At 56.5% G+C, this 23,565-nt stretch overlaps 1 protein-coding gene across 6 annotated transcripts in view; it reads left to right on the plus strand.

Moving 5' to 3' along the window:
- The first annotated feature begins 155 nt into the window (after positions 1–155).
- Positions 156–23,565, plus strand: part of SS18L1 (SS18L1 subunit of BAF chromatin remodeling complex) — a 29,619-nt gene continuing 6,209 nt past the window's right edge. Inside the window, exons 1-10 of one of the 6 annotated variants that reach the window (XR_002647975.3) lie at positions 156–438; positions 13,012–13,088; positions 13,605–13,689; positions 14,283–14,427; positions 14,938–15,135; positions 15,918–16,079; positions 16,251–16,355; positions 17,156–17,248; positions 19,307–19,370; positions 19,471–19,881. Coding sequence is in view for 4 of the 6 variants with exons in the window: in XM_022597728.3 (XP_022453436.2) it covers positions 370–438; positions 13,012–13,088; positions 13,605–13,689; positions 14,283–14,427; positions 14,938–15,135; positions 15,918–16,079; positions 16,251–16,355; positions 17,156–17,248; positions 19,307–19,370; positions 19,471–19,675 (1,203 nt within the window). In the remaining 2 variants the exon portion in view is untranslated. Of the gene's footprint in view, positions 439–11,417; positions 12,004–13,011; positions 13,089–13,604; positions 13,690–14,282; positions 14,428–14,937; positions 15,136–15,917; positions 16,080–16,250; positions 16,356–17,155; positions 18,706–19,306; positions 19,371–19,470; positions 23,551–23,565 lie in introns of those variants that run through there. The other 5 variants (XM_022597728.3, XR_002647977.3, XM_089897141.1 and 2 more) reach the window with 5 other exon arrangements.

Here is a 23,565-nt window from a genome sequence, read left to right on the forward strand (position 1 = left end):
CGGTGTCCGCAGGCGTCAGGCGGCGTCGGGCGGCGTCGGGCGGACGTGCGCGCGCGCCGGGGCGGGGCCGGGCGGAACCACTGGCGGCCGGAAGCGGGGGGCGGCGGGGTGGCGGCGGGCCGGGAGCGGGGCGCAGAGCGGCCGCCCGGGGGCGCCGTGTGGGGCTCGTCCTCGGGCTGAGGCGGTGGGCGGGGCGGCGGCGCGGCGGGCCCGAGGGCAACGCGGCGGCGCAGGGGCGGGCGAGCCCACGGCGCGGCGCCCCCCACGCCCCCCGCCCCCCAGCGACTGCGGAGAATGAGCGCCTCTGGCCGCCGAGAGCAGCCGGAGAATAAACCCCGATGATCTCGGGCTGATCCCGCACCCACGACCATGTCGGTGGCCTTCGCGTCCGCCCGGCCGAGAGGCAAAGGGGAGGTCACGCAGCAAACCATCCAGAAGGTGGGCTGGGGACCGCGGGCCGGGGCTGCGGGGCCGCGGGGTGCGGGCGGGTGCCGGGCCGGGTCGAGGGCAGCCGGCGGGCGCGGGGCTCGAACAAAGCCGGGGCGCAGCCGACCGCCGCGACCCCGCCGTGGCCCGGCGCGCGCTTCGCGGCCGGCGTGCGCCAGCCTGGGCGGGGGCGCGGGGCGGCCTGCGGGGTGGTGTCGGCGGAGCTAAGCCGTGAACGACCCCGGGCCGCGCCAGGCACAGTGGGGACCCGCCGCTTTCGGGACCAGGGTCTGCGGGCAGGGGCGCAAGGCGGCGGGACCGGGTGCCCGCGGGGTGGTGTCCGCTGGCCGCTCGGCGCGCTGAGGGGACCCGCCTGGCTGGTGGAAGCCGTGGCTCTGCGAGGTGGGCGTCCCCGGTCCCTGCGCGCGGCTTGACTGGTGGAGGCGCCACGGGGCGCATGGGGCGACGGGGACCCGGCCACGCCCGCCGCCTTAGGTGTTGGCAGTCCGAGGCACAAAGGTGCGCATCCAGAGTGTGGGACGACGTTCCAGCAGCCCCGCAACCCTTTAAGGAGCGCGCGACACCTCGGGGCTGACCTGCTGGCCAAGCTTCGCCGCCCTTATTCGAGTGTCAAATTGTTTTTCAGCGTGACACCTGGCCAACCTTCTCACCTAACAGAAACTTTACAGATTCGCTTTACAGCCTTGCCCGCGTTCTGTAAGTTTGGCCTCGTGGTTTTCTAGAGATAACCTTCTCCTGGGCTTGGGGGCACCTTTAACAAAGCCTTAAGTTTTGAAATTGAGATTTAAATTTTCCTGCTGTTTGTGTTTAGAAGATAAGCTCAGAAGAAAGGGGGTGTTAGTCGTTCCCGTTTGAATTTTCTCAGTGTCTTTGGTAGCTACGTTGTTTTCTTTTCTAATCTGGGGCCCTTGGCAGTATCCCTTGGTTTCCATGAGCCTCCTTTTTCCCCAAGGGACTCACCTTGATGGTCATAGCCCTTCTTCCTTGATGACGTGACAGGACCTGGGGGACTTGTCCTCAGCCTCTTGGCTATTTTGAGACTACTTTTGCTGTGACTGGTTTTGACAAATGAGAAGCCTCAGTAAACGCTAAATAGGAAAGAGATGACTTGAGGAGCAGGAGAAATACAGGTTTAAAAGTGGGGTATTTTTATTTGTTTAGTCAACATTTATGGGGTGCTTACTGTATACCAGGCCTTATTCTGAGGGCTTTGCAGGTCTTAGTTCATTTACTTTCTCGTGGTGGTTATTGTCATCCACATTTTATCAATCAGGGGACAGGTATAGGGAGGCCCAGTGCCCACTGCTAAGGTAGAGCCCAGACGGCGGCTCTGCCCCGACAGTGACTTCTGGGTGGGACAATGGGCTGGGCGGAGTCAAGCGTTGTGGCTCAGATGCACATGCTGGCAGCCCAAGGGCCTCTGCGGACCCTGGCTTTATGGAGCTTAAGTGGGATGAGTGTAGTCACTGTTCCTGAAGGTGCCTTGGCGTCAACATTCATCCAGTTATTTGCACTTTGCACCCACCCCCTATTAAAGCTCCCCGAAGTCTCCAGGCAAAAGTGTGTGTTGGAGCACTGCTTCCAAACCTCAGATCAGAAAGACTGCATCCCGGGGCAGAAAATCTGCCTGCTGACCTTTGGAGATGGGTCTTCTCCTTAGGCTGTCACCTGATTTGACCTGGTAGGGCTCGCAGTCTGTGTACTCACCTTGCTGTTTTGTCCGTAAATATACATACCCGGGGCTCTTTTACTGGTGTCCTGAGAGGGCATGAGAGGTCCGTGTTCTGCACTCTGTGTCCACAGCACGTGCTCATGCTCAGAGCATGGAGAAAAGCCAGGGGTTCCTTGGAAACGTGCAAGGTAGTCAGAGAGCAAGAAGTATACTCTTGTCGTTAGAGTATGTTTGGATAGGAGCCTGCGCGGCAAACTCCTACTCTGCCTTCAAGGCCCCACTGAAATGTCCCTTCCTCATGCCCCCTTGAGAGTCATGTGGTGAGTATAGCACTTTGACACATCCCTTGGGCTCCCAGGTTTTCGTGTCGCTGACCTGTTCTTGTTGTCTTCCCAGGTTGGCACAGTGTCCGGCATAGTCAGTGTCTGGTACATGCTGGAGCATCTGTGACACTGGTTCCATTAGTGCAAGTGTTTGGGATAGGCAGTTGTGTTCGCTTCCTGTGGCTGCCATAACAGATTACCACAAACGGGGTAGTTTAAAACAGCAGAAATTAATTTTCTTACAGTTCCAGTGGGCAGAAGTCCGAAGTCACGGTGTTGGCAGGGTTGGTTCCTTCCTGGGGTTCCGAGGGAGGATCTGTTCCAGGCTTTCCTCTGAGCTTCTGGGGTTTGCTGGCAGCCCTTGGAGCTCCTCGTCTCGCAGACGCGTCACCCCCACCTCTGCCTCCATCTTCGTGTGGCCCCTCTTCCTGTGTGTGTCTCTGTGTCCAATTTCCCTTTTCTCATAAGGACACCAGTCACAAGATTTAGGGCCCACCCGAATCCGTGTGACCTCAAATGTAAGTTGATTACATTTGCAAAGACCCTATTTCCAAATAAGGCCCTGATCACAGACACTGGGAGTTAGGACTTGAACGTATCATTTTGAGGGACACAGTTCAACTCGTAAAAGAGGATGCATGGGGGAGGGGTGTACCAGACAAGGAGAACCAAGGAGCAGGGGTAGGAAGGGTCTCAAAGACTGAGGAAGTCTTGGGTGGTCCTGCCTTTGGTCTGCAGGGAGCAGGTACAGGCGCCAAAAGCGGCGGGGCTGGGAGAGCCTGATCTGGGGCGCCTGGGCTGCGTGCTCAGGTGGTTCTGCTTGTGGCGACCAAGCGCAGCATTAGTGCAGGTGCGACGCAGGTGAGAACCACAGGGGACGTGACTTTGCCAGAGGTCCTGAGGTGGAGGTGAACCGTGTCTCAGCAAACTCCAGTGGCCCTGTAGCCGGCCAGCTGGCCTGCAGGCCGGAACCTGCCCTGCGCTGCTCTCCCTGGTTTGGGACCAGAGGCCGTGCTCCAGATGCCACCGGTGGGGGTGGGCCGCACAGCTGGGCTGGGGCACGTTGGAGGGGCCCCCGGCAGCGGGCCGCGGCTGCTGTGTGAGGGCTTTGTTGCCGCGTAGCACATAGTAGTTGCTTAATAAACGTAAGTTTTATCATTACTGTTTGTATTGGTTTCCTTAATTTGTTTCCTTGGCTGGAGAGCGGGAATGGTGGCTTGTGCCTCTGTACCCCCAGCACCTCGTACGGGGGAGACAGGCCCCACGGGAGCTGTGGGACAGGTGGGCAGCTGGTATGGGTCTGGCACGGGACAGTGAGACCAACAGGGCGGCGGCCTGGTCCCCGTGTCCTCTGTGCCCAGGGGCAGGGGTGGGCGCACAGGGGTAAGGGATGGCCGTCTGGGTTGCAGGGGGATGCCCTGTGCTCTCTCAGACCTGAAACTTCTCTTATAGAATGTGGGACAGGGGCTTCCCTGGTGGCGCAGTGGTTAAGACTCCTCGCTCCCAGTGCAGGGGGCCCGGCTTCGAGCCCTGGTCAGGGAACTAGACCCCGCATGCATGCTGCAACTAAGACCCGGAGCGACCAAATAAATATTAAAAAAAAAAAAAAAAAGAATGTGTAGGCTAATTTGTAAGGGAGGTAAATTGACCATTTAAAATATTAGAGCTGCCTTCACAGTTGAGGATGGCCTGGGGACTCTGAGACTCCCACGAACTTGGCTAATTAATCATTTCCGAAAGCGCTTTCTCCCCAGTGAGCAGAACCTGGGAAGGGTCTCCGGGGATGGCAGTGATGGTGTCCCTTCACTCTGGTCCTTGGGGCCAGCTCTGGGAAGGGGCGGGGATGGGACCCGGGCCAGGGTGCTGCCCCTGAGCACACTTGAACCTGCCCCATGGAGGCTCTGAGTGCAGTCCCTGTGGGTGGGGAAGTGTATTCTCCGGGAGGGAACAGCCACCGCCAGGCCTCTGTCCCCTCTGCCCAGTGAAACTGGGCACAGAGCCCTCCTGCAGGCGCTGCTCCAACGCAGGTGTTGCCCTGGGTGCCCTCTGGTGGACGATGGAAGCACCTGGGTAACGTCCACCCATCCCTTCCTAAAGCAGTCGCCTGCCTCTTCCAGGGCTGTATCTGTCTTCCAGAGTCTGGAGGCGGAGGGAGGAGCCACAGTCAGGGGCCCTGTGACACTCACTCGAGGTGTCCCCACTGCCCGGCCCTCTGCCCCTAGCCTGTTCCCTGGGCCAGTGGTCAGGGCCTGGGCACCGGCCTCTGTGCTGGGAGTCACCTGCGATCCCCGGGAGTCCCACCCCCGGAGTGAGGGGGGCCTGGTGCTGACGTGCCCAAGTCGCAGGACCTGGGCAGAGTCGGGCCAGCCTGGACCTCCTGATCTGTGGCGGGCACCACGACTGTGCACCCTGCCGCGTGAACGTGACAGGAGTCAAAAGGCTCCAGGGAGAAGGTGCTAGATGTTTGTGCCGCGAAGGCTCCTGAAACGTGGTCCCGGTCCCGAGCAGATGGGCGATTGCACCGGGGCTGCTCGGGGTTCTTTTTGTTGCAGGGGTGGAGGATGGGCAGTGGGCCCTGGGATGGGGTGAGGGTGGAGTCCCGTGGAGCTGGGGGCGGGTGTGGTTTCCTGGGTTCAGACTCTCATTCAGCTGTAACAGTGCACAGCCCAGCCCCTGCTGGGCCTCAGGTTCCTTGTTTTAAGGAAGATGACGTCGTCGTCGTCATCGTCGTCGTCGCTGCGCTTGTGGTTAGACCTGATCACCTGGCACAGGAAGGCACGTGACCTTGCAAGTGACGGTCTCAGCCTTTTGATTGGACCCTTGACTGGAAGTGATGAGTGGATTCTGAAGGGGAGGAGATTCTAAACCACAGGAAACCACCTGGAGTCCAGGGTCGTGTGAAGAGGCAGAGGGAGCTGCGCTCACGGGGGCGGAGTGGTGGTGACTGAGACAGGAGGTGGCCCCAAGTCGCTTGAGGAAGGTGGACATGTGTTTGCAGTTGTGTCCACTTTAATGTGTCTTTTCGCGTCCTTAGAGTCTTTGGAAGTTGAACACGTGTGTCAGACACAGGTAGGACCACGAGGCGGGGGCCAGCCCCTCCCAGGGACACCATGGGAGTAACGTTTGGGGTTTTTTGAAACCCACACACCTGATTCACAGATTCTCCAATCAGGTAAATATGTTCGAAGGGGTCCTGTCAGCGTCCATCAGCAGAGTCTGCGGCGCAGCTCGTGCGTCCCCTGCAGTGGTGGCTGCCCGTGTGCTGGGGAGAAGAAGCCCTGATCAGTTAGCAGCGTCGGCCCTGAGAGCTGCGGTGGGAAGAAGGGTTCAGCCACCTGGTGATGCTCACCCAGCTCTCCAGCTGGCCCCGGGCTTGTCCCTCTCATGCCTCGGGTGGTTCCCAAGAATGATCTCTCGTGGAGTCCACCCCATGTGTGGGGGGCATGCACTGTGGCCTTGTTTGTAGCTACAGAAGCCAGAGACTGACTGAGTACCACGTGTTTGTTTGTTCCGTGGAATTCTCTGGAGCCTAGGAAACAATGAGGGGGGCATCTTTGTGGCTGAAACGGGACAGTCTCCAAGATATCAGGGAGGATGGGAGACCAGCGGGACGGGAATGTTCCCTGTGTGCACACAGCGGGGGCGGGGGGCAGGGGATGCTTCCAGAGCTATCCGAGGTTGGCTGGAATGGCAGCCGAGGGTGGGAGGTGCAAGGCCCACCCTTCCCTTGGGGCTGCCTGGACTTCAGCCCATCCGTGAACCTCTTCCCACTTAAAGGGCAGCAACCTTTTTTAATTACAAAAACAGCCACAGGGAGGTTGTGAAGGGTCTTTCTGCCCATTGTGGGGTGACCTGAGCCCCCCTCAGCAGCAAGCCTCAGGGCTTCCAGGCCCCTCTGTGGCCCCTATTCCAGGGTTGTCGTGAGGGGCCACTCCCCCTTCAGAGGTCCTCACACAGGTTCCCCCGGTGGCCCCAGCCCAGCTCTTTGTGGTCTCTAGGACCCCCAGTCCCTCACCCTCCCAGTTCCCTGTCATCCTCGCTCCCTCACCCAACCAGTCCGGACCCCACGTGTGGCGCCCGCAGCCCCAGACATGTCCCCTGAGCCGGGCCCTGCGTCCTCGCCTGTGTCCTCACGGCCAGGCAGGCCCACGGGCAGCGGAGCTCCCATGTCAGTCATCAGTTCCTTCACAGCCGAGTCCAGTCCCTCGTAAAGCCTGTGGTTGATTGTCACAGAAACAGCAGCCAAGGAAGGACACCCCCCGGGTCTGCACCCGTGTTCCCGCCCCCACGGGGAGGCTTGGTGTGAGGCCTGTGCTTTCAGGTGCCCTCTCGGAGCCCTGAGACCACCAGGGTGACCACATGCAGAAGGCCCCGAACTGACCCCAGTGCTGAGCCCACGTGAGACCCGCAGCAGACCCACCCTGACAGCCCAGAATCACGAGAACTAAGGAACTGTCGCTTTCACCACGGCACGTGGGAACGTTTGTGATGCAGCAGCGGGTAACGGAGGCGCCCGTGTGTGTTGTGACCTTGGTCCCATCAGCCTCTGGTGTCATCCCAGGCTGAGGTTCAGAAAGTCACCCTCTTTGCTGGGCACAGGACTCCCTGTCCGCCAGCTGCCCCACCGTTCCCCGTCTCCGACGTGCCACACCCTCTTCTCCAGGTTCCTGGAACTTTGTCTCCATTTTTGGACGTGCCCTGCTCCACCAGGCCTTTTACCTGTGCTGTCCCCTCCACCTGGGCTGCCCTTCCTCTCACCTCCACCGGCGCGTTCCCGGTCAGCTTTCCAGCCACGGCCCAGATGCCATCCCTGGGTGCCCACCGGGGTGTCCGCTGCTAAAATCATGATCGACACGCTGCCGCCTTGTGGCACCAAGCAGACGTGTGCCCACGGCCATCTCTCCCCAGCTCCGGCCGCCTGCTGCCTGCTCCGCTGTGAGCATGAGTGGGGTCTGGCCGCCTCTCCGTCGTGCTCGCCTGGGCCTGGGACAGGCCTTCAGAGATGGGGATCTCGCCACCACTCGGCGGCTGTGGCCCTTGATGCTGAGCTCCAGCTCCTCCAGATGATGTGGCGACATCACCTGCCCCGTCACCCCTGAATCTATAGAAAATCAGGCTTCCCAAGAGGGCAGAGAGTGAAGGACGTGCCTTCTGTGCAGGAGTACACAGAATCACGTGTGAGGAAGCTCAGGAGACACAGCAATAAGTACATGAAGAAGCAGATCGCTAATCTTCCCGTCAGTTAAGTGGTGACTTTATTTTTCAGCTGTGTACTAGGGATACACGTTTTTAGACACACACCAGGGAGAGAGAAGAGTAGGTAAGCCCCTGGACCCACCCAGCCCCGGCAATCCCAGACACTTGAAAATCACCTTTTACACAATGTTGTAAATCAGCTATACTCCAATATTAAAGAAATAGAAAAAAGGAAAAAATTAAGAAAATTTTAAAGATCAAAAAAAGAAACTTTAAAAAAATAATAAAAATAAAATCACCTTTTAAATGATAACAGTAACAAATGCCTCTCTTAGAAATTTCAGTGAACACAAAGGCATGTAAGAAATAAGATCTATATTTGTAATCTCCAATCTGGGGAGAGCCAGGGTTTCCCTCCTGTCGCTTATTCTTGTTTCTAGGTTAGATTAGGTCACTCAGCAAAACCCTGCCTGCACATAAAGAATCAAATAGTGCTGCGGAGCTTGCATTAAAAATTAGGGGTCATTCTTCCACCCCTGTGCTGTTTCCCACCTCCCAGCAGCACCCTCTGGCTCTCATCATCGCTAAACCAAGTGGCTACTTCTGGAAGGCTTTTAGCTTTAAGCATTGTCTGTTGACTTAATCCACTCAGGCTATGATAACAGAATACCACGGACATTCATTAGTCACAGCCAGGCGGCTGGAAGTCCGAGACCAGGGTGGTGGCAGAGTTGATTCCCAGCGAGGACCTGCTCCCTGGCTTGCAGACCGTCATCTTCTCGCTGTCTTCACACAGCAGACAGAGGATGCTCTGGTGTTGTCTCCTAATCACAAGGGCGGTGATCTCCTGATGGGGGCTCTACCCCCATGACCTCATCTAAACCTAATTACCTCCCAAAGGCCCCACGTCCGGGTGCCATCACATTGGGAGTTAGGGCTTCAACATAGGAGTTTTGGTGGGACAGCAAATACTCAGTCCATAACATTTGTGATGATGGAAAAGGGGGGCTTGGCTCATTTGCATGCCCCTCCCCCACCACACACCTGAGCTCCCGTTGCCCCAGTATGGCTTCCTGGTGGTTGGGATTAGATTCACCTCTGGCTGTGATGATAAAACTGTTGTTCCATGCAGGATCACATGATCATTTTTCCTGCCCAGTCTTTTCTTTTCCCTGCAGTTGGCAATCTCACTTTTTTATTTTTATTTATTTATCTTTGGCTGCTTTGTCTCTTCATTGCTGCGCACGGGCTTTCTCTAGTTGCGGCGAGCGGGGGCTACTCTTCGTTGTGGTGCACAGGCCTCTCATTGCAGTGGCTTCTCTTGTTGCGGAGCAGGGTCTTTAGGCGCACGGGCTTCAGTAGTTGTGGCACGCGGGCTCAGTAGTTGTGGCTTGCGGGCTCTAGAGCGCAGGCTCAGTAGTTGCGGCGCACGGGCTTAGTTGCCCCGCGGCACGTGGGATCTTCCCGGACCAAGGATCGAACCTGTATCCCCTGCACTGGCAGGTGGATTCTTAACCACTGCGCCACCAGGGAAGACCCCTCACTTTATTTTTAATCACTTCTCACTAGTTTATCCCAGACTTTCTTCGAGCCATGGAAGCCTCCTCAGCTCAGGTAGTCTGTCAGTCTTTCTCCTCTGAAAGACATCTTTAGTCAGGTTATTCTTTTCAGAAAGTCCCCGTCAGAATTGGCTAATCTTTCCTCAGGAAATCTCTCTCAGGATGGGGTCATCCCTCCTCAGAAACTGCCTCTCAGGATCAGGTCATCACTCCTCAGAATCTCCCCCACAGGATCGGGTCAGGACTTTTCTGAAAGTCTCCCTCAGTGTCAGGTCATTCTCTTCAGGAAGTCTCCCTGGGGATTGGGTAATCCCTCTCAGAAAGTCTTTCCAAGGATAGGGTTGTCCCTCCTTAGGAAGCCTCTGACTGATCTGGGCCATCCATCTTCAGGAAGTCTCCCTCAGGATCGGGTCATTCTTCCTCAGAAAGTCTCCCTCAGGATCAGGTCATTCTTCCTCAGAAAGTCTCCCTCAGGATCGGGTCATTCTTCCTCAGAAAGTCTCCCTCAGGATTGGGTCATTCTTCCTCAGAAAGTCTCCCTCAGGATCAGGTCATTCTTCCTCAGGAAGTCTCCCTCAGGATTGGGTCATTCTTCCTCAGAAAGTCTCCCTCAGGATCAGGTCATTCTTCCTCAGAAAGTCTCCCTCAGGATCAGGTCATTCTTCCTCAGGAAGTCTCCCTCAGAATCAGGTCATTTCCCCCCGGAAAGTCTCCCTCAGGGTCGGGTCATTCTTCCTCAGGAAGTCTCCCTCAGGATCAGGTCATTCTTCCTCAGGAAGTCTCCTCAGAATCAGGTCATTTTCCCCCAGAAAGTCTCCCTCAGGGTCAGGTCACCCCCCTGCAGAAGTCTCCTTCGAGATCAGTTCACCCCTCCTCAGAAAGTCCCCTCAGATTTGCACCATCCCTCCTCAGGATCAGCTCATCACTCCTTCAAAAGTCTCCCTCAGGATCAGGGTATCTCCCCTCATGAAGTCTCTCTCAGGTCCTGTTATCCCTCCTCAGTGTCTCCCTTAGGCTCCTGTCATCCCTCCTCTGGAAGTCCCTCGAGGATTTGGTCGTCACTCAGGGGTTCCTGCTTTTGATCCTGTCGTCGCTTCTATAGAGTCTCCCTCGCAATTGGCCATTGCTCCTTTGCTGCCCGAAGCTTCTATCCTGTGTGGAGGTGCTCAGTACTGTGCTTTTCACTCCATTCATTTTTAGGACCTTGCTGTGCCCCAGTGTGTTTGTCAAGCTGGGTCCTTTGAGAACCTTTCCATCTGGACATTCACATCCTTCAAGTTCTGAGGAAAAGTCTTGAACAATTATTTTTGTTTTTTATAAATTTTATTTATTTATTTAATTTTTTTGGCTGCGTCGGGTCTTAGTTGTGGCATGCGGGACCTTTCATTGTGGCATGGGTTCTTCGTTGTGGCGCACGGGCTGCTCTCTAGTTGTGGTGTGCAGATTTTTTCTCTCTCTAGTTGTAGCATGCGGGTTTTCTCTTCTCTGGTTATAGTGCACGGGCTCCAGAGGGCATGGACTCTGTAGTTTGCGGTACGCGGGCTCTCTAGTTGAGGCACGTGGGCGTAGTAGCCCCACGGCATGTGGGATCTTAGTTCCCAGACCAGGGGTCGAACCCGCGTCCCCTGCATTAAAAGGCGGATCCTTTACCACTGGACCGCCAGGGAAGTCCCTTGAACAATTATTTTTGGATGCATTTCTTCCTTCCTGTCTTTCTGAAAGTCCTAGAAGAATTGTTTTTGGCCATTTGGATTGTCCTTCAATTTCATTACTCTTTCTGTTTTCTACATCGGTCATTTGCTTTGCTGTCTAGGAGTTTTCTACTACTTCATGTTCCAACTCTTCTGTCGATTTTTTTGCCGTGGTCAATGTATTTTAAATACCCCAGAGCTCTTTTTGTTCTCTGTTCTGTTTAATAGTGTGTTATTTAAAAAAAATAGATCCAATAACTTCTTTTATCTTTGAGGATATTAATAATAGTTGGGTTTTCTTTCTTTTTGTATTTTAAGTTTCCTTCTTGCATAATCTTCGTCTCCTCCAGCTTTTGGCCTCTGTCGCTGGTTTTGTTGGATCTAATTTACAGGCTTCCGGGAAACGCTGGCGCGGGTCACCCATCTGAGGTCTTGGCTAGAGGTGTCCCCCTGCTGTCGATGTCTGGCACTTTCCTCCTGGGCTGGTCATTTTCCCTGAATCCCCCCTTGGGGACTCCTGCCAGGTAGCTGTGGGGAGGTCCCAGAGCCTCAACCCTCCCAAGCCTGGTGGGTCCCCAGTGTGGGCCTGCGTCACATCCGGCACCTGGGTTCTGCTGATTCAGTTCTTGCTCTTCCAGTTGCTTCCGCTTCTAGAATCCCGCTGCCTGCGCTGCTGTTTCAGCTGTGTTCACTTTGTCCTGGTGAAGGGTTACTGTCTTCACCCCTTTCCCACCAGCCAGGTCTGGGAGGGTTTGGACCTCAGCGCACACCCAGCCCGCCATCCTCCCCGCAATGTGTCCTGGTCTTTTTTCCATAACTTAACTGAGGTGAAGTTATGGAAAACTTCATCTCAGTGAAGTTAGTACCTTGCTTAAAAAAAAATATCCTAACAGTGTAACATTTTTCTCCGGCTTGTAAAAACTACAAAGACATTTGTAATGTCCGGTTAACGACTCATCCTGTGGTTTCCTGTCATTGCTTAAGTCGTCCCGTCATTGAGCATTTGGCGTCCCCCCTTTTTCGAGCTGACACGAATGACGCTGAAATGGACATCCGTGCGTGCGGAGTGTGTGGCCTTGGGAGAGGATTCCTGCCGGGCATCGTGAGGCCAGGAGGTAGAGCCCGTGGAGCCTTTTAAGGGTGGCTCTGCGAGGGAGAGGACATGGCCTTTGATGGTTGTTTTCCTTTCTTAATTCATCTGGGGAAGTCTTCCTGGGCAAACGGCCGGGATGCCCAGTCCCCCTGGGTTTGATCGCCTGCCTATGGGTGGGCCCCACCGGTAGCCCCAGCCCAGAGCGCCCCCTGGTGGTTCCCTGTCTCGGGCCGGCTCCTTGGCCAGGGTGGGAATGGCTGAATTTGGGCATCATCTCCACAGTGGGGAGAAAACACTCAAGCATAGAGGAGGAGGTTATAACTAAAAAAACCCAAACAAGGGAAATCAACCCTGAAGGCTCAGGGGCTGAGCGGGGAGGGAGAGGCGAGCAAGGCCGCGGTAGGGCTGGCCCTCGGCGCTCGGGTCCCCCTACCCCCGCCCCACGTACAGGTAGGGAGTGTCCACGCCAGGCCTCCTGGCCGGCCATGTGCGGCCCCTCCCACGCTCCCATGCGACCTTCCTCCCTCTTCTGCGGCCTCTATCCCCTCCTGTCTCCGCGGGCCACCCAGGTGCTGTCGCCGAGTGGCCGTCCTGGAGCAGCAGCTTCGTGGGTCTAGGAGATACTCGCAGGGGTGCAGGCTGCCCCCACCCCCGGAGTCCCCACCGTGTGGGCGTGATTTGTGGGCCTCACACTCCAGACTCCGGGTCCACCCTTGCTGGACAGAAGCACCGGGGCCAAGGGCCCTAGAAAACGGGTCCTGCAGGCTGTGGGTTTCCTGTGCGGAGTGAGAACCTGGACTGGGGGCGCAGGGCGGGTGGGCGGGAGGGATGGGCCCTGGCGCCTGCAGGGCTGCGTGCTTGGCACAGGGATGTGGAAAGTGCTCGGCCCTGCTGGCTGGGGCTGTGAGGGGGCAGTTCTGCTGACGGGCATTGCTGGGCCGCGTGAGCCGTGAGCCGGGGCTCGCGAGCCCCGCAGCCGGCCGCCCGCGGGCGCACCGTGTTCCCCCGCTCACATCTGCTTCTCCTTCAGATGCTGGACGAGAACCACCACCTGATCCAGTGCATCCTGGACTATCAGAGCAAGGGCAAGACGGCCGAGTGCACCCAGTGAGTGGCGTGGCTGCCCGTGCCCCTCCCGGCTGCCTCTGGGGCTTGGTGGCCTGAGCGAGTGGGGCCTCAGGGTCAGCTAAGCTGCTGGGTCAGCGCCCCTGGGTGGCTCCCCAGGGAAAGGTGGGCAGGTTTGGAGGGAAGTGGGAGTATGGGGGAGAGGGGACCACTGGGGGGCCCAGGCCAGCCGCACCAGGGGACAGCAAGCTCCTCCAGGTGGGACCTCGTGTGACCCCAGGGCCGGGCACTGAGTGCCTCTGCAGGGGATGGGGTATCCAGTTAGCTCAGTGCCGGGTCCGCCCAAGGAGGCTCGTGCCCTGGCAGCCCCTCCTATGTCCCCCGGGCCCCCCCCTCCATTCTCTGAACACCAGGTCCCTTGGCCACCAGGTCGGGGGTCTCCCCCCTCATCCTGGACCGCAGAGCACTGTGCGGCCTGCCCGTGCACACCCTCCGGGGGAGGGGCTTGGCTGCAGGGCAGGGCAGCCTCCTCCCCCTCAACCGCGCCCTCCCCTGCAGGTACCAGCAGATCCTGCACCGGAACCTGGTCTACCTGGCCACGATCGCGGATTCTAACCAGAACATGCAGTCCCTGCTGCCCGCCGTGAGTGCCTGCCACGGGGTGGGGGGCCCAGGTGTAGACAGCGTTGTCCAAACCTTCGGGGCTGCTCTTTGGTCCAGATCTGGGAGATGAGGTTGCCAGGGGTCACTGGTAAGCTCCATCTCCCGTCTGCCTCCTGTGATCAGAGGTGGGCTTTGGCTGGGGGGGGCGGGGGGGAGAGCACCCTGGGAACCTGGTGCTGAGGCACAGGACAGGCTGTGCAAGGGCCCTGGGGCACAGGGGGTGTGAGGGCCAGAGCTGGCTGGCCAGCTGAGACCAAGAGGGGTGGGGGGGGGTTGTGGGCAAGGTGAGGTGGACGCAGCTCCCTGAGTCCCAGGAAAGGGGGGCCCGGCTTTGAACCTCCAAGTGTGTGTCGATAGCCTGGGGAACGCTTGGCATAGCATTTCCGTCTGGCCTGAGGTGTCCGGGCTGGCAGTCAGCGGCGTACAGCTGCGTGAGGGCGGTGTCCCACCCTGGAGGTGCTGGCAGGCAGCCATGGAGTATGGCTGTGGGTCTCAGGGCGGCTGAGCCCCCGGAGCGGCTCCTGGTGGCCCTTCTCCACGCTAACCCTCTCGGTGCCCTTCCCGCTGCCACAGCCGCCAACCCAGAGCCTGGCGCTGGGCCCCGGAGGGCTGTCCCAGAGCGGCTCGGGCCAGGGCCTGCACTCGCAGGGCAGCCTCAGCGACGCCATCGGCGCGGGCCTGCCACCATCCTCCCTCATGCAGGCCCAGATCGGCAACGGTGAGCGGCCCTGGGCGCACTGGGCTCTGGGTTGGTTCTGGGGAACAACGGGGTCACCGACTGGGCTCCCGGGTGGCCGGCCGCCGCGGTGGGGACCCTCTCCTACCGGAGGCCCTGCTGCAGGCGCATGTGCTCGGGGTGACACGCGGAGGGATAAGGCCCTTATTCCAGGTCCCCTGCGAACTGGGGCTGCGTCACCTCAGAGCGCGGGCTTCCGTGTGGGGCTCCTGTCCTTGGGTTGAGAACTGCCACTAGCCGTCGGGAACCATTGATAAAGGTAACAGGGAGCAGGCGGCCCCTCTGCGCGCTCAGCACGTGTGTTCATTTCCTGGTCACGCGCCCGTGTCCCTCGCTCGTTGCGCCCTTGACCATGGTCAGCCTCCCCTCAACAGCCGCGTGAAGGAAGCTTGCCTGGGGGGCGGAGGGGGGGGGGCCCTAGCGCGAGGCCAGGGCTGCCGTCAGAGGTGGTCTTTGGTGGGTTTCAGCGCGCCCGCCCCCCCGCCCTGGCAGGTCCGAACCACGTGACCCTGCAGCAGACGGCGCAGAGCACGCTGCCTACCACCTCCATGAGCATGTCCGGCAGCGGCCACGGCTCGGGGCCCGGCTACAGCCACTCGGGACCGGCCTCGCAGAGCATCCCCCTGCAGGGCCAGGGCGCCATCAGCAGCTACGTGTCCCGGGCCAACATCAACATGCAGTCCAACCCAGGTACCGTCCCCAGAGACCCCGCTCCCCTCCAGCGCAGGCCAACGTGGTCCCCAGGGCCACCCTCCTCCGGAAGCCCCCAAGGGGCGAGGGCTGGGGGCTGGGTGGCTTCAGGGTAGGCTCTGAGGAGGGGCAGCAGCCACCCCGCTGGGAGGACTGGGTGGCAGCCAGTGCACAGGAGTGGGAGGCTGAGGGGCAGGTAGGGCTGCAGGGCCTTGAGCACTTGGGAAGCGTCAGGTCCCAACCAGGGCGTCCCACGAGAGTCAGACACACTGGGGTTCAAAGGCTTAGAACAGAAAAAGAGGATGTGAAGTATCTCCTTAGCTCTCGCTACGTTAATTACATATTGAAGACAATCTAGTTTGGATATATTGAGTCAAATAAAATGTCACTGAAATAGACTTCCCCTGTTTCTTCTCATTCTCTGACGTGGCTCACGTCCCCTGTGCTGGACGGTGCTGCCCTGGAGGGTCCCGAGCTGGGGTGGCAGGAAAGGACAGGCAGGCGGGGCCCCCACTGGAGCCTTCGAGACCGGAGCCTTCGAGACCCGAGTCTTGGGGGAGGGCGAGGCGATAGGCTCCTCTGGGACCAGCCTTGGGGACTTAGGGGCGTGGGGGCCGGCATTTCACATTTTATGAGTTGCCCAAAGGCGCGTTGGCAGGAAGGGTGGCGTGGCCTCGCGGGGCAGAGCTGCACAGGCCCAGCCCGGGAGGAGGGCTCAGGCGGGTCTGCGGGGTGCCGCCCAGGAGCTTCTTGGGTTACATGGGGTCTGTCGTGTCCCCCAGTGTCCATGATGCACCAGCAGGCAGCCTCGTCCCACTACAGCGCGGCACAGGGCGGGAGCCAGCACTACCAGGGCCAGTCCATGGCCATGATGGGCCAGAGCGGGCAGGCGGGCAGCATGATGGGGCAGCGGCCCATGGCGCCCTACCGGCCCTCCCAGCAAGGTGAGGCCCCGCCCCCGGTGCAGGGAACCGGTGGGGGAGGGGCAGTGTGTGCAGTGCGTGGGGCAGGCCTCCCCGTGTCCCCTGGGTGGGCCTGGTGGAGTGTCCTCTGATTGGGGGCCCGTTGGGGAGGTTCTGGGGCTCGGGGAGGTGACGTCCGGCGCTGTCCCCTAGGCTCGTCCCAGCAGTACCTGGGCCAGGAGGAGTACTACGGCGGCGAGCAGTACGGCCACGGCCAGGCCGCCTCGGAGCCCATGAGCCAGCAGTACTACCCTGACGGTGAGGCTGCAGTGGCTTTTATCCGCTGCTCACTGGTCATTCCCAATTCAGACCCCAGAGTCCCCTTTGGGGGTGGGTGGCTGGCCTCTGCTGAGAGAAGCTTCCGGCACTGGCCCCCTGGGGCTGGGTGCGCAGTCCTGAGGATGGACACGAGTTCATCGTGAGATGCTCTCAGGAAGGTGACAAGCGTGAGCCGACTGTCTCGTAACGCTCCCCTCCCAGCTGCTCAGTTACAACTTCTGCAGCTTATTTTCCTTTTCCATGTCACCTTTCAGGCATCTTCAAATGGCCCCAGGGTTTGTGGAGGTGGCGTTTAACATGGCCGCAGAGGACGGGTGGGATTTGGGGAGGACCCCCCAGGCAGGGTGCGTGAGCAGGTCTGGTGCTGGGGAGGTGGCCAAGACCGGGGAAGGGCAAGCCGTGACCCCTCTGTGGAATGGTGGCCGGGCCTCACGAGGTGTCACGCACTCCGAAGGGAGCCGGCGGGGGGATGGTGACCGTGTAGCTACATTAAGAGCTGACCTCCACGTGCGTGTCACGCATTGGGCACCGAGTACACTCTGTAAACCATGGCTTGTTGATCCTCACACTGCCCCGAGGAGCAGGTGGCCGTCTGCACTTTAAAGTAAGGGAACCGCAGCTGCCTGACGGCAGGAAGTGCCCCCATGGGTTCCGTCTAGGGAAACCGGACCGCACCCAGCGCCGGGGTCTCCTGACCCGACGGCCGAGTTCACGCGGTCTCTCCTGGGTCTGGGCAGCCGGGGCCTCCGCTGACTGCAGGGCAGCCCGTTTGCTTGCAGGACATGGCGATTATGCCTACCAGCCGGCGTCCTACACGGAGCAGAGCTATGACCGGTCGTTTGAGGAGTCCACGCAGCACTACTACGAGGGCGGTAAGGTGGCCGGGCCTCAGGCTCCGGGCCCGACGGGCGTGGGGCGTATGGAGATGGGGGCCAGGCGCCGATAAAGCCGCCGAGGTGACGTCACCAAACACGGCTTTGGGAAGAAACAGGCATAGTCGGTTATCACGCGGTTCTCGGGTGCGGGGACTTCCTGCCGCCCCAGGGGCCCCGAGAGGAGAGGAGCCATTGAGCGCACAGCGTGGCGTGGTCCTGGGCCTTGGTCTGGGCGTCAGGACTGGGGACAATGGCAAGGCTGCCGGGGGCAGATGACATGCACAGAACAGGTGACTCGAAAGTGTGACTTTTGGGGTGACTTTTTTTAAGTTGTAAAAAACGTAAAGTTTACCATTTTAACCATTTTTAAGTGCACAGTTCAGCGGCACTAAGCACATTCATGCTGTTGTGCGACCACCGTCATCACCACGTCATCTCAGAGCCTTCTCGCCTCCCCAACCTGACACGCTGTCCCCAATAAACACTAACTCCCCACTTCCCCTCCTCGACCCTGCTCCCCTCCCCCTCCAGGAAAGCGGGGCTCAGCCTCCTCCGCAGGAGGGCCCCCGCCTGCCTCGCGTGCTGCTCCCCAGGACGAGCTCGTTGAAGTCTGAAGGGCACAGTTCTGTACCCTCACTTTGGGTTGCGTACAATCATCTTTCATAATTGATGAGTTTGCTAAAACATTCAGGGACTTCTTTCAAGGCAAGTGTGGCATATGACACAGTTTCCTCCTGGATGTGGAAGCATTTTGTTCCGCCTTGTTAAACACCCCTGCACGTGTTAACATGGTACCGGCCATACCGCAGCCGGTGGCCTGCCGGGTCTTGTTTAGGGTGAGAGGTGCGGGGGGGAGTTTGCTTTGAGAGGGCTGGGCGCATAAGTGGCCTGCGGCCCTGAGAAGGGCAGGATGTTGGGTGGGAGCAATAAGGGGGTCGCCTGAAGCCAACAGAGAGAACTTTCTAGTAATTAGATTTGTCCCCCAGCGGGATGGGGAACCTTGAGGGGCACGGGTGGCTGGTCCTGGGGTTGTGCACAGGAGGTGGTATCTGGCAGGAGCCCTGTGGGGTCCCCGGAATGAGAGGACCAGTGTCAGGAAGGGGCCAGGGCATGGCCGACCCAGCCGAGCAGGACACTGTTGCTGTCGGGGCCACTGCAGAGGAAACCTGGAAGTCCCGATGGCATTTCCTGTCCGTGAGGTTTGCAGGAGCAAGGGCTGGACAGAGCCAGTGTCCGCTGTGACACGTCCAGGGCGCTTCTGTGGCATGTTCCCCCGGGTCATGCCAGGTGTACAGGACCAGGGTGTCCGGGTGCCACCTGCTGCGTAAAACAAAGGGCGCTGAGAGCACACACACCACAGACAGCCTCTGGAGGAATACCTGGGACAGCGATGGAGACGATGAGGCTGGGCGGGGAGGGGGCCTTCCTCCCCGGACCTGTCGAAGACGCACTTGGTTTGTTTTTTTATTTCTGAATCGCCCATTTAGAAGTCAAACTTACTGAAAATCAAAGCACTAACCCTGTGGCCCCCCAGACCCGCCCACACCCCCCAGTCCTGGGGTTGCAGCACCGCTGTTTGGGGCGTTTCCCCCAATGGCGACGGTGACTGTGATCGGGCGTTGGGGATGGTGGGGACGGCTCCGCCCCAAATGGCTGCCACGTGGGGCCCTGAGGCTCATCCTTGCTTGGCGACAAGGTTGTATAGACGGGTCGGTCACCCTTGTGCATTAGCGCCTCTGGCTGTTCTACGGCCACGTTCCTGCCACGTTTAATGACAACACCAGCCTCTTCTTTCACAAATTAGTGGTTCCTTTTTTCACGGCCATGTCACAGAATGTTGCAAGATTCTTAAAGATAGAAACAAATGAAAAGGAGAGGGAAAACAAGAGAAGTCGTTGTATCGGCCAGTGGTGGAGGGAAGGCCCTGGAGCCGCTGTCGCTGTCCCAGGCTGTTCTAGGAAGAGCAGTCTGGGCTCCCCAGCTCTGCTGCTCCCACGAAACCCTCCTGAGAATCGCTCAGGCTTGTTCAAAGAAGTCCTGCCTCTCTCCTTTCAGAGTTGTCCATACAGGTCCATCTTCTACTGGGATTTGGCTCCAGGTCAAGAGAAGGTTTTTCTGGGTGCGTGAGAGTTGCGTTGGGTTCTCACCCCCTGCACACCTGCTGTGTCTAGGCCACGGCTGCTGCTGCTGTGAATTAACTCCTTTACCCGTTATCCTAGAAAGAGAAAAGGGGCTGTAAGACACGAGAATATGCAGACTGACCCCAAAACTCAAACCCTGGAGAAAACCTGCCAAGTCTCTGATGAATTTCTCCGACGCATTCCTCACAAAGACAGTGAACCTGGGTCTCCACTGGTCACTGACGCCTCCTCGGCCATCGGCCGTCCCATCGGCCATTGTTGCTGGGACCGGTCATGGTTGTGAGGAGGGAGCAGCTGTCAAGGTGTTTCCTTAGATGATGACCAATCAGAAAACCCAGCAGATTCCTCAGAGCCCACCCTGGAGAAGAGCTCCTGCGCTGTAGAGTGTGTGTTCCTTCATTGTTCTGCGCAGCTGGAAATTGAACTTCCTTATGGGGTTTTAAGCCTTTCTACATGAATTCGCTCTCAATAAAGCTGTTATTTTAAAATGTACGTTATCAGGATCCCAGTTTTAAAATACTTACATTTTACTGGACTTCCCTGGTTGGTGCAGTGGTTAAGAATCCGTCTGCCAATGCAGGAGACACGGGTTCGAGCCCTGGTCCGGGAAGATCCCACATGGTGCGGAGCAACTAAGCCCGTGCACCACAACTACTAAGCCTGCGATCTAGAGCCCACGCACCACAACTACTGAGCCCACGTGCCACAACTACTGAGCCTGTGTGCCACAACTACTGAGACTGCATGCCACAACTACTGAACCCACGTGCCACAACTACTGAGCCTGCGCTCTAGAGCCCGTGAGCCACAACTACTGAAGCCCATGTGCCTAGAGCCCGTGCTTCGCAACAAGAGAAACCACTGCAGTGAGAAGCCCGTGCACCACAACGAAGAGTAGCCCCTGCTTGCCGCCACTAGAGAAAGCCCGCGCGCAGCAACGAGGACCCAACGCAGCCAAAAATAAATAAATAAACAATAAAATAAAAATTTTTTAAATGAAAAAAAATCTATGAAAAACTTAATTAACTAAAAACAGAGACAAGAACAAGAAAACCACAAGCAGCCCTCCTTTCCAGGCTGTCTGGCGCCACAGGGGGTAAACACCCCGGGTCCCCTCGCCCCGCCTGCTCCTGCTAGAGGACAGGGTCTCATGCAGAGAAAGACCCACACTCTGCGGTTAAAGGCCAGACACTGTGGTTTTGAAAAAAACGATGAAACTAAACTTAAATTGGTCTTCTTATAAAGGTGTTTTGAAAACAGAATGGAATTTAGTCTCTACACCAATCTAAAACTCTTAAGACCTGCATTAGGAAGACTTCGTAGCAAGATTTTTATTTATTTATTTTTAAAGTTTTATTTAAATATAGTTGATTTACAGTGTTGTGTTTCAGCTGTACAGCAAAGTGATTCAGTTATACACACACACACACACAGACTATATATATATTCTTTTTTTAGGTTCTTTTCCATTACACATGTAGAAAGATTTTTAAATGGTTGTTAATACTCCCTCTTTTTTAAAAAATTTATTTATTTTATGTATTTATTTTTGGCTGCATTGGGTCTTTGCTGTGCGTGGGCTTTCTCTAGTTGCGGCGAGTGGGGGCTACTCTTCGTTGCGGTGCGCGGGCTTCTCACTGCGGTTGCCTCTCCTGTTGCGGAGCATGGGCTCTAGGCACGCAGGCTTCAGTAGTTGCGGCACGTGGGCTCAGCAGTTGTGGCTCGCCGGCTCTAGAGCGCAGGCTCAGTAGTTGTGGCACACGGGCTTAGTTGCTCCGCGGCATGTGGGATCTTCCCGGACCAGGGCTTGAACCCGTGTCCCCTGCATTGGCAGGTGGATTCTTAACCCCTGCGCCACCAGGGAAGTCCCCAATACTCCCTCTTAACTGTTGGTAATTATTTGGTAATACGTTTACTGCTCTCCCAAGTTATTTTCTTACCATGAGCTTTCTTCCAAAATGAGGCTTTTAGCACGGGTGCTGGCTGGCTAGTTAGAGTTTTGAAAGTGAGAATTAAGCCATTTTCTCTGAGAAAAGAAAAAGTAAGTGAACCTAAAACATCTCTGGGACTGTACCCACATATAGATGCAGAACACAAGGGCAAATGTCTGCCTCTTTTCGTTCATAAAGTCACAGGAAAACACATCACAGGTCTGAGCTGGAACCCTGGCTTGCATGTTTGCCAATAAGACGAGGGTGTCCCAAAACTTCTGGGGTCCCTTTGAACTGTGGGGATCATACAGCTTTTCCCTGTGTCTGTGTCCAGATCTCCTTCTTCTTAGAAGGACATCATCCACTGGATTAGGGCCCACCCTAACCTTGTATGACCTCCCTTTAACTAATTACATCTGCAAAGACCCTATTTCCAAATAAGGCCACAGGTTCCTGGGGTCAGGACCTCAACAGCTCTTTTGGGGGACACAGTTTACCTACAACACTGGTATTGGTCTTTGTCTTAATTGCATTAACCTCTTCACTTTGGCGATATATTTGTATTTCTATAAGACGGTAAGAGAAAGTATTGTATTGGCCAAAGAGTTCATTCGGTTTCCCTGTAAGATGGCTCTAGTAGCGCTTAGCTGTCTTTAACTTCATTTGAAACAATTTTGTTAGATTGTACGTGACAACTGCCATACCTGTGCATTTAAAAAAAAAAAATCAGGGCTTCCCTGGTGGCGCAGTGGTTGAGAGTCCGCCTGCCGATGCAGGGGACGCGGGTTCGTGCCCCGGTCCGGGAAGATCCCACGTGCCGCGGAGCGGCTGGGCCTGTGAGCCATATCCGCTGAGCCTGCGCGTCCATAGCCTGTGCTCTGCGATGGGAGAGGCCACAGCAGTGAGAGGCCCGCGTACCGGAAAACAAAACAAAACAAAACAAAACAAAATAAAAAAAAAATCAAAACTGGTGAATCTTTGTGTAGCCATTTTAATATTGAAGATGGAAGAAAAAAAAGCAACATTTTTGGCCTGTTATGCTTTATTATTTCAAGAAAGGTAAAATTGCAACCAGAATGCAAAAAAAGATTTGTGCATTGTATGGAGAAGGTGCTGTGACTGATCCAACGTGTCAAAAGTGCTTTGCGAAGTTTCATGTGGAGATTTCTCGCTGGATGATGCCCCATGGTCGGGTAGACCAGTTGAAGTTGATAGCGATCAAATCAAGACATTAATTGAGAGCAATCAACGTTGTACCACGCGGGAGACAGCTGACATGCTCAAAATATACAAATCAAGCTCTGTAGATCATTTGCACCAGCTTGGTTACATTCACCGCTTTGATGTTTGTGTTCCACACATGAGTTAAGCAAAAAAAACCTTCTTGACTGTATTTCCTCTTGTGATTCTCTACTTAAACGTAACCAAAATGTTCCGTTTTTAAAACAAGTTGTGACGGGCGATGGAAAGCGGATACTGTACAATAATGTGGAACAGAAGAAGATAAGGGGGCAAGCGAAATGAACCACCACCAACCACACCAAAGGATGGTCTTCATCCAAAGAAGGTGAAGTTGTGTATATGGTGGGACTGGAAGGGAGTCCTCTATTACGAGCTCCTTCCAGAAAACCAAATGATTAATTCCAACAAGTACTGCTCCCAGTTAGACCAACTGGAAGCAGCACTCGACGAAAAGCGTCCAGAATTAGTCAGCAGAAAACGCATAATCTTCCATCAGGATAAGGCAAGACCCCATGTTTCTTTGATGACCAGGCAAAAACTGTTACAGCTTGGCTGGGAAGTTCTGATTCATCCGCCGTATTCACCAGACATTGCACCTTTGGATTTCCATTTTTTTCGGTCTTTATAGAATTCCCTTAATGGAAAAAGTGTCAATTCCCTGGAAGACGGTAAAAGGCACCTGGAACAGTTCTTTGCTCAAAAGGATGAAAAGTTTTGGGAAGATGGAATTATGGAGTTACCTGGAAAATGGCGGAAGGTAGTGGAACAAAACGGTGAATACGTTGTTCTATAAAGTTCTTGGTGAAAATGAAAACTGTGTTTTATTTTTACTTAAAAACTGAAGGAGCTTTTTGGCCAACCCAATAAAATAAAATAATTTGAATTGTTGTGGAAAAGAAGAGGTACTGGAGCAGTGGACTCGGTCTAGGGAACCCAAAGCTGCCCGTGCCTCGAGGGACAGCGGAGCTGCCATTGCTCTCTGGAAATGAGCTCATGTCTC

This window comes from Delphinapterus leucas, chromosome 15 (assembly GCF_059928025.1).
Source record: "Delphinapterus leucas isolate spDelLeu-1000000601 "Yukka" chromosome 15, BTC_Dleu_Yukka2, whole genome shotgun sequence".
Lineage (NCBI taxonomy): Eukaryota > Metazoa > Chordata > Mammalia > Artiodactyla > Monodontidae > Delphinapterus > Delphinapterus leucas.